The following is a 10,329-nucleotide window of genomic DNA, read 5'->3' on the forward strand; positions in this document are numbered from 1 at the left end:
GAATTTTAACTACAACTTTATTTTTAGAAGAAAAAGACTACATAAAGGAAAAAAATGCACGATTACATTTTAGGTTTTAGACGCATTTGCTATTATGAGTTAAAAGCTTTAAAATTTAATCTAGTCACTTAAAAATGAGTGATATTTTCATCTGTAATTAAGTTATATTTCATGTATAAGAGGTTGGTCCTTACAAATAACTCCACAAAACAAGGTCCAACTCTCAGTTGTGTACATTCCACCTGATTCTCCTCTAAAGCTTTTTGCCATTTATCTCTTTTGCAACTTTCAAACACAAATTGTTTTACATGCTTCGCACAGACAGTGAAGCATTTAAAACCTACTCAGCTTGCAGATAATGAACATATAGCAGGAGGATCGCCTGATTTGCACTTTTCTCAGCCACTGGATCAACTTCTTGATGGCATGTTGTCTTTGTGTTTAGTGCAAGATTCTACTGGACATAAGTTTCTCATATCCCTGAGCAGTTGCTGTTAGGTCATGCCACTGGACTGGCTCTATTTCACAACTTCCATAGAAAGTAACAGACTTCCTTCAATGATTGTCATCAAAGAGTGACTTAACAGTACATCTTTAGATAGAAAAATGTTAATTCAGTGGAAGACTTTGGTAGGGAAAAGGTCTACAGCTAAACACGACTAATATCAACAAATTTCTATTAAAAAATTAAACATTAAAATGAAGTTTGAAAAAGAATAAAAAATAGACTCCTCCAGATTTGCTCACACGTTTGCAGACACCCAAGCAGCTCAAAACCTCAAAAGTGCAAACAAGAAAACAAGTAAAATACATAACAGCAGCAACTTCAGTTTTCCTTTAAACAGTGAGATTCTTTGTACTGATATAAAATACATATCCTATTCCCCCTTCAGCACCCAACTCATCTGCAGGGCATTGATCTGTTCTGATTACCCAGGTGCTCCTTGAAACTGTTGCTGCCTTTGTTCCAAAGCCTGCTGACTTAACAGTTGCTGTTGTTTCTGTAGAAACTGCACTACTTCTGGACTCCTGAGTAGGGACTGCAAGAAAGAAGAAGCAGACTTTACTTTAAAGAACTCACATATATTAAGTAGCTACTATAGTGATTATATTTAGATTATAATATTTTTCCATTAAATCAATTTGCACATTACCCATTGTTGTGGCATCACACAGCTTCTTGCTCACTCCCCCTGCAGTGGGATGAAGCACTGCTCAGCAATAACTAAAACATCCCTGTATTACCAACACTGTTTTCATCACAAACCCAAAACATAGCCCCGTACAAGCTACTGTGAAGAAAATTAACTGCATCCCAGCCAAAACCAGGACACCCATACAAATCGGAGTTCAATTAAATACTGAAGAATTACAAAACACGCTCACAAAAACATCTAGAAACCGTTTCAAGACATCAGCACATCACCAGAAGCAGCATTAATACACATCCTGAAAGCAGATTCAGAATGTAAAGAATATACAGTATCACAAAAAAAACATAAAGGTCGCAAACAGAAGTAATCTACCAACATACTGAAAACCACACTTTTCAATTCTGCTGCAGTTTTGAGCCAATTTCTACATTTCCCACTGCAGATAGCTAAAAAATAATAAATTAACTAAAATAGTGTAATTCTACAGCAAAGCTCATGTGCCTGTCAGAGTTCAAGTGTCAGGACTATTCTCTTAGTCACATGGTTTAGCTTTAGGTAGTTCTGCAAGGAGCAGGGAGTTGGACTTAAAAATCCTGACGGGTCCCTTTCAACTCACGATACTCTATGATTCTACATTCACTGAGTATTTAATAATCTCCCAGCACTTCAAAACAGGAGTCCAGTCACAAGGAATGACTTAAACAACCCTGCTGCCTTCAGTCAAATGACAAAAGTATCTAAAACTATTTGCATCTGGCTCCTGGCCTGAACAGTTGCAGTCCATGACCCAGCACTGGTGGTTCACTCTCACTCCTGCATGGTGGCAGCACAAGTGTTTGTTAAGGTCAAATGCCAAATCAGGTTGGGAATGGATCCTTCCAAAAATTACCGGAGGAAAAAGGTTATTTTTCAGCTGAATTAATATTCTCTAGATTGCTTGCTCATTATGCACGGTCACTTCACAGATGCAGCCAAAGAGGGACCGCAACTCTGTAATCAGATTTACATTCAAAAGGACCAGCAACTTCAGGGCAGGGTCTAGAACTTCACGCTATTGGGGGCAATTCTGCAGAGATTGTAATTGAAAACAACCATTCTGCATGTAACTCACACCTACAGCAGCACTGGACAGGTAAGATTAGTGAATCGGGCACTGAAAGCAGTTACTAATAACAAACGGGCTCACTGAACAGATGCACAGCCACCTTTTCCTTACCATACATTAGCTTTATCAAGTCACTTCACGGCACAGGGTAGTTCTGCAGTAAGTAGTTCTTTATCTGCTGCTGTTTTATGGCCTTAAGGTGCTTCAGGCTCCCCATCCACAACTTGCTGCTTCTCAGCCCCTTGCCTCTGCTTTCTACATCTTCATCCAGTGCAAACTATGCACCCAGGCACGCACAGCCCACCACAAAAGCCTCTCCTCACAGAGATTAACCACATGCAAGAAACTCAAGCAAGCGCAAAGCGACTTGGCACTTTAAGTGATAAACCTGCAGGCAGCTACCAGTGATATGCAGTAACTTTCACGTGCAGGAACATGAGGTATACAACAGCCCTGGATGCAAGAGGCCGCGAGAGATCTTTCTGGGTCACCTCAGGCCTTGTGTTGTGTAGATATGCTCAAAATAAAGAAGAAATAATGCTGAATGAGAGAGACTGAGTCAGAGGAGAGACAGAGAAGCAAGAACCAGATCAAGGAGAATCTGAATCTCACTTCACCAGAATATTTCAAGGAAACCTCAGTTCTTGAAGAGCCCTGACATAATTCTGCAAAAGCTCTCAACATCTATTTAAAGAACTTCTGGTTGCCGTATTTCTAGAAAATATGTTTCATTAATAAGATACCTTTCAAATTTAATTAAAAGCCACATGAATAGAAACAGCCAGGAAGGAAATGGGACAACAATTCAGTAAGCGGGGCATAAAGAACAACAGATAATGTGAAAAATAAACTCCATACTTCATTACTTTTTTCTTGTAAAAACTGAAAAGCTACAGATGCTCCTTTAAGTTTTAGACATAATCATTAAATAGGTGCTATTATTGAGAAAGAATTCAAGAAAAAAATCTACATAGCTATATACTTAAGACTGAAACAATGTTTCTTTAAAGACTTTTCAAATTTCTGAACAAGCACTACAGCACTTTAATAAGGATTGTTAAATTGCTTTGCACAGCTAACGGAGAACAGGCAAACAGTCCCATTAGGTTTTGGAGAAAGGAGATTGTGAAAACCAGTAACATAGAAAGTTGTAACAAAGAAGTTGAAGGAACAGCAAGTACTGAATTACTTCCCTTCGTTAGGCTTAATTCTTTAAATATACTTAAAGGAGCAACAGAAGTGTTTAAAAGCTTACAACACATGCCATTCCTGCAGCCTGCAAATATTACAAGTCATACCGTTTGCTTTATCAACAAATATATACACAATTTTAAGTGTGATATGATAGGTCTACAACTTCTAAAACAAACACACTACAGTAATTAAAGCTTACATCAGACCTAAAGTCCATGCATTGTTCTATCTAAAACTCTACAGAAAAGTTGGTTTAAGAAGTTAAAAACATCCCAGTTATAGTATAAGCACTATTTACCCTAAAGAAATAACCACATCTATTTAGCGCTACCACAACACTCAACTGCAGTTAACACGGCAGTGATCATTAAATTTAGCCATCTTGGTAGTCTTCACAGAGAGGCTGAGACACATATCTGCTCTGCAGCACATTACGAATTTGAAAATATGCACATGTGGTGTACGATCATTAAACTGATTTTCATCTTTCACATGGGTGACAGTTAAACATTGTTACACTGCCTTTATTTATTTGAGTTCAAAGCCTCTGAGAAAACAAAACTTACCAGCCTCTTTTTATTCAATACTTGTTCTAAAAGAGTAGGTCTTGCTGGGCGATCTCCAATGGATCCTGTTCTCTGTTTTGTAACAGAAACCGAACCTTCGACACTATCCTGCACATGAAAGAAAATAAATAAAAAAAAAATAAATAGAAAAGCGTGACTATAAACCCCGCTATAATGATACATTTACTTTTTACCACAGAAAGTCCCCAGAGTAAAGAATGTTTGCTACATTACTCTGCAGAGAAAAATAACAGCACAAGAATGCAAACTTATCTATTCAAGAGTTGGCCTCTTCTTTCCATGTTATTTTCACTATCTATATTTCACTATCACATCAGTCACAGTGAAGCAATGCAGCTGAGTTAGTCTTCTAAACTGCAAAACTAACCAGGTTACTATGGCTAGTTAAAAGCTTGAATTTATTTGATTGCATTTCTTAAAAATGAAGTCATTCACAACAGCTCAATATCCAGCTTGTGGAATTGAATGATACTTAACATTTGCAATTGGGTAGGAATGACAGCAATACTTTTAATAGCAAAACAAAAAATACTTCAGAACACAATTACGAATTTGTCAAAGCCACAGGCAAGAAACAGTAAAATCTACGCGTTTTTTTTAATTTGAAGTTTATTCTGTTCCTTGTACAATCACCAGTCATACAAATTACGACTGTCTTCTAAATAACGTGGCTCTACAATGTGCTGTAGAGAAAATATTCATGGTTTGGAACATTTCAACCAACGCTGAATCCTATGTGTACTAAATTCACAACTTACTGACACTTCCATTTACCTGAAAGGGTTCAAGCAAGAACAACAACAACAAAGTATCCCAGTATCTTTCACTTCAATCCTGTCCACAGAAGTGTAAAATGAAACTTCTGTTAGGAATCTAACTCTGACCCCGCAAAACAACAGTATCTTGTGGGGCCTTGATAGACACCACTGCAAAAAAGCACACTAAGTTTAGCACTAAATATCTCAGTCTCTGCTCAGGCCTTAATTTCTTAACATTCAAAGCAACCTGCATGAGCAGAAACTGGGAGAAGCAAGCCCGCTCCCTTCCAACATGCAATAATCACTATTTCATGTTACAGATCAAAAAGTCTTAACCCATCACTACACGAAATGCAGCAATTTTACCCTTCTCCCATCCTGTCCCCTTTTCTGAACTAGCACAAGTATTTGTGTAGACACATCATCAACTGAGCACGATGAATTCTTAGGAAAGGAAGAGAGAAGACGGGAAATCATGCCAGTATTTAAATCTGGAATTCACCCATATCTTGAAACAACAGTTTCTGTTCTCTCATCTAAAAGAGAAGCAGCTACTAGAACTAGAGAAAGTTAACAGAATAGCAACAAGGATGATAAAAGCATGTAACATTTTACCTAGAACAAGCATGCTATGCCTTTTCACTGTGGGAAGGAAACAACCTAGAGGCATGCCTGCCAAGTAAGTGTCACAAACTGAACAGGAATTAGTTGTTCACTACATCTTCTAGTGTAAACACTGACTGGCAAATTAAATTAATAGCAGCCGGGTTCAAGAACAAGGAGGAGATCATTCAAACCAGGTAGCAGACCTGAAGAAACTATCAGAATGTAACGGATGCCGAGAGTTTACAAGGATCCAACAAAAATCCGAGAAAGTACATGGAACAGACATCACTTAGAGTTACAAAAGACATCAGAAAACCCACAACTAACTCAGCAAGTCCTTTGAGCTGAAAGAGAAAGAAGCTGGGAGAATATTCCCTGGCAGCATCGCACATACACTTGCCCTTTTCTTGTGAACCTGCTTCATAGCAGCTTTTACAGCCAGACAAAAAAAAAAAAAAAAAAAAGATTCTTTGGTGAGACACCCAGTACGGTTACTATTATATTAAGAAAAACAGAAAAAGGAAACGTGTTTTGATGGTTAGTTTGCAGTTAGATCAGTTCCCAGTCACACAACTCCAGAGACAACTATGCTGACAAAAAAAGGGTTGCTTTTAGCAGGAGTGCCAGGTAAGATTTTATTTTTTTTCCTTCTGGCAACCACTATTTTACACTCGTCCCTTCAAGCACAAAGTAGCCAGCATCTTCAAAAGCAAAACCATTTCCCCCTAACTCATCTAAACCCGCGATCTCAAATGCTGTTATCCTGGCTGAATCACAAACTGTAGGAAAGAAACTACCTGAAAAGTTGAACGTTACTCCCACTGGCAATACCTCCCCATCTAAACAACCTCCCCACCTATAAACAATACACGTAACTCTCTGACAGAAGGTATGAAATACTAGTGATCTAAACATTTAGCTGCCATTTAAAATAAAAAAAAAAAAAGAGACAACTATCTCGAAGAGCCTACACAACCTTCACACACACCATTTTTGTATGCACTATAACCCCATGCCCGACGGCCTCTGTGACCCCAAGACCCCCCAACTGGGAGGAGGACCCTCAGCTCTGTACTTCCATCCCTCCTCCGGCGAGACGGACACACGCTGCGCGGCCCTCCCCGGACCCTTTGCCACGGCTTCTACCGGAGAAGCAGAACGAAACGGGCACCCAAGGGCGAGCCCGAGGGCCGTCCCGGACGCCTCCCCTTCCCCCGGACAGAAAGGCCCCGTTCTCTCCGGCAGCTTCCCCACGGGGGACCCCCAGGGCCGCCGGCCTCCCCCTCCCGCCGCCTCACCTCGGCCCGCGGGCCGCCCCCCGCGGCGGCGGCCGCCGCCGCCCCGCCGCCCCCCAGGGCCTGGTCGTTCTTCTTGCGCTTGTACTTGTCCTTGTAGATCTTGTTGCGGTGCCGCTTGCACATCCAGGGCTTGCGCTGCTTCACCACCTGCGTGGTGGTCTCGCTGCAGCCCTGGTAGGTGCAGCTCTTGCAGCCGCCCCCCGCCGCCGCCGCCGCCCCGCCGCTCGCCGCCGCCTCCTCCTCCAGCTCCTCCGGGCTGGCCGTGCTCTCGCCGCCCGCCGCCTCGCCTTCCTCCCCCGCCTCGGCGGGACCCCCCAGCTCGTACAATAACATCAGGCCGCCGCTACCGGAGGGCGGCAGCGCCGGCTCGGCGCCCGCCAGCGGCGGCGGTGGCGGCGGCGGCACCCCCGCCGCCTCCTCACCGCCGCACGGCTGCATCACGAGCAGCGCCAGCGAGGCGGCGGAGGCTGAGGAGGCGGAGGCTGAGGAGGCGGCGGCGGGGCTGTCCCGCAGGGCGCCGGTCCCCGGTCCCGCTGGCACCCCTGTCCGTCCCCTCAGCCGCCACCCACCCACCCCCCGCCCCGACACGCAGGCGCAGATGCCGCCACCGCACAGGGACCGGCGGGCCGTAAGACGGGATGGGAGGGGGGAGGTGTGGAGCGCGCATGCGCGGGCTGAGCGTTCCGGCGGGAAGCGGAGTCACGTGCCTGGCGGGGCTGAGGGGAAGGGGCCGCGCGCGCAGCTATGGCTCAGGCCGCTTTGTCTTGAGGCAACGGTAGCGCCAAGCAGCCCTCCTTTCTTCCCGAGCGCGGAGAACCTTTTTGTGGCCACGTCGCGGCCCTGCTGCCCTCCCGTGAGGGCTGTCGGGACCCAAACCGTCCTGCCCCTGGTCTTCAGAAGCGCCGTCGCGGGGCTGTGCTCCTCTCCTTGCTCGCCAGCTGCTGTCAGCTGGAGACTGGGGACAAGGTCTGGCTTCCTCTCCCGCAGCCTTTTAGGGCCTCCAGCCTGCTGTTGGCTGTGTAGCTTTTCAGCTCGCTGCTCCTTCCCCGTTCTCCCCTTCATGTGGGTATCGGTTCTCTCTGCGCCTCACTTCTGCGTGGCTCTTTGGATGCTTTTTCCCTATGACAAGGTTCACCTGAGCAGCTAAGGCCGTCTTCACCCAGTTCGTGCCATTACAAATACATCATTCCTAAGTAAACGCCTTTATTCTGCAAGGTAAACGGACTCCGCATCTGTAATCTTAGCCATTTTTTCACTCCCCAATCCAGTCCTGTTTCCTGCAAAGGTCTCGCATTTTATTCCAAGCAAAAAGCTACTTGTAATGCGAGTACCACACCTACCTTCAGTTTTCCTCCTGCTTCCTCCTCCTGTGTCAGTCACTGGATTCTCCTCGCTCCTCGGAAAAGTCCTGCCGACCTCCGTGTCCTTGACCGCCAGCTGTTGGCACCCCTCCGTTTTTCTTACCTCCTGACTCCCCGCGGGTTCTTGCCTTTCTCGTTGCACATGTCGGTTCACCCCATATTAAGAGAACGATGCTGACCCCATTTGTTCTCTGGCAATTACCACAGCTCCCTTTTCCCTGCTGTTAAGGTAAATGATTACGCTGTTTACATTTGTAGCCGTTCGTTAGGTTTCACCCTCGATCGCGTTGTAATAGAGTTCTCCCTCATTTGTCAAAATAGCTACTGATGTGGTATAGCCCTAGACAGATCAGGGTGAACTGAGTAACTCCGACCTCATCGCCTTTGACCCACCCGTCACCTTTAACATGGGCGAGATGACTCCCAGCTCTGCTGCTTAAACTGGAATTACAGGCTATTTCTTTTTTGCCAGTGGAGACTTAACTTTCCCCACACCTGCCTCAGTCTCTTCTTCATCTCTGCTACAGCCATGCTGGGACGAAGCACAGAACCCTCTTTTTAGGATTCAGCCTTGTATTTGTGCCAGTAGTGAAACATGTAAAAATTACACGTAGCCTTGATGTTCTCCTGCCTCTTACCTCTTGAGATGTGAGCTCCTTGAGGCAGAGGTTGTCAGTAAATGTTTGGGGTTTTCACATTAAAGTTGAAATAATTTTCATTGAAATAATTTTAGTTTATTTCTTTTGCTTTAAATGCGTCTTGAAAGAATGCCTACTTAAAATTTTAAATGCTCCTGGTGTTAACTAAAATAAAATCCCGAGTAGTAGTGAATCAAAAACAACAGCATTTTTCTCCAGCCACGCTCCCTGCACATATCCACTTCGTAACAAATTAAAGTGCCAGTAAGAAATGGGAAGCTGATACCCTTTAAATCCCAGGAAGAAGAGTTGCTTGTGCCCTTTCCCACCACTTCTCTGAAGCCTCACGGAGGCAGCTAGGTTTGGCATGGGCCAGTCACACCAGTAAATTGAAGCAGTTCAAGGCTAAATGAGCAAATTATTTCTGCAGTGAGGGTTTCCAAGCAAATGCTCTGCTGAAAACTCCCTCTATTTTTTGAATCGGTTGGATTCTACCTCAGATACCCCGGTAACACATGGGGATCTTGTTGGAGAGTGTGCCTGGAAGCATACTTTAGATCCTTAGTTCTTGTTTTCCTCACCTCACAAAAAAGAACAACAAAAAACCCCAGAAAACTAACAATACCTTACAAAGATATTGAGGGGCTTAATTAATTAGCAAATCGATTTGATATTTAATGAGCCTATTACTGGACTGCAGTGTGAAGTATTATCCAATTCTTTTTACTCTAGAAGCTTATCATCTGCTTGCTTGAGGGCATGGAGACATAAACAGGAATTAAATTAGTGACAGCTAACAAATGAAGCCCTTCTTAAAAAGCTGCCATTGATGGGTTTTTTTCTGCCTGATTTGCTCAGAAAAGAGAAACACTGTGATAGAAAAGAAATCAAGCAAAGTATTAGTTTCCTTGGGCTGCACTTCTGGCAATCCAGCTCTTGGGGAAGGAAGGTCATGTTTGGAAAATTTTGTCACGAGTCTGTACATCATTGCCATCCAGCCAGGAGCAGCTGCATCATGTTTTGCCTTCCCAGGTGCAATTAAGAGGAGATTCCAAATGTGATTATTGAAATCTAATAAGTTCATTTGTCCTTAGGCTGACAGCTTGTTGTTTAAATAGATTCTGTAATTTTCTGCTGTCTCTTTCATTTGTGTTTGTGAAATAGTTCATTTTAACGTTCTAGATTTCTGTGCCAGTTGTTAATACCCAGTTCTTAATTGCCTTGGGAAGCAACATGTATTAAAAAAACAGATACAGGATAAGATTCAGGAAGGTAATCATCATTGGAGAGGCTGATCTGTCCTACTTACAGACCAAGATAGTACTAATGATTATAGCTGCAGTAATATTTTCAAATTGTGAAAGTTATTTCAGCATTTCCCCGTGAGTGATGATATGAATTCTGTTCACTCGGTATCTGCCTGTGTGTCTGTCTGCCTATCTTATACACAAAAGTGCAATTGCCGTTATCATGTGTTTTAAGAGCACAGACCATACTGAGAACTTCTGTGAGAAGCGGGACTGTGAAATTCATACATCCAGTGTTGTGATAGCCCTACAAAGAAAATATAATCTAAATGCAAATTGTAACCTTATTGCTCCGTAATAAAATGAAAAGGTCGAGTCAAG

General features: G+C 43.5%; 1 protein-coding gene across 1 annotated transcript; it reads right to left on the bottom strand.

Annotated features, from left to right (window-relative positions):
* RFXAP (regulatory factor X associated protein) lies at positions 1-7,220 on the bottom strand. Its single transcript, XM_049823366.1, has 3 exons — positions 6,703-7,220; positions 4,020-4,127; positions 1-1,040 (listed from the first exon to the last, which is right to left on the bottom strand). Exons 1-3 carry the CDS (start codon positions 7,138-7,140, stop codon positions 930-932), a joined length of 657 nt encoding a protein of 218 aa, XP_049679323.1. The 5' UTR covers positions 7,141-7,220; the 3' UTR covers positions 1-929.
* Between the last annotated feature and the right edge of the window lie 3,109 nt (positions 7,221-10,329).

This window comes from Accipiter gentilis, chromosome 19, assembly GCF_929443795.1.
Source record: "Accipiter gentilis chromosome 19, bAccGen1.1, whole genome shotgun sequence".
NCBI lineage: Eukaryota > Metazoa > Chordata > Aves > Accipitriformes > Accipitridae > Astur > Astur gentilis.

What these genes read in the sequence shown, in the direction of transcription:
- RFXAP (XM_049823366.1), bottom strand. Translation starts at nt 7,140, where the DNA reads ATGCAGCCGTGCGGCGGTGAGGAGGCGGCGGGGGTGCCGCCGCCGCCA. An exon ending in GGGGCGGCCCGCGGGCCGAG is followed by an intron (nt 4,128 to 6,702) that starts GTGAGGCGGCGG and finishes TTTCATGTGCAG; the next exon opens with GATAGTGTCGAAGGTTCGGT. An exon ending in TATTGAATAAAAAGAGGCTG is followed by an intron (nt 1,041 to 4,019) that starts GTAAGTTTTGTT and finishes TCTTTCTTGCAG; the next exon opens with TCCCTACTCAGGAGTCCAGA.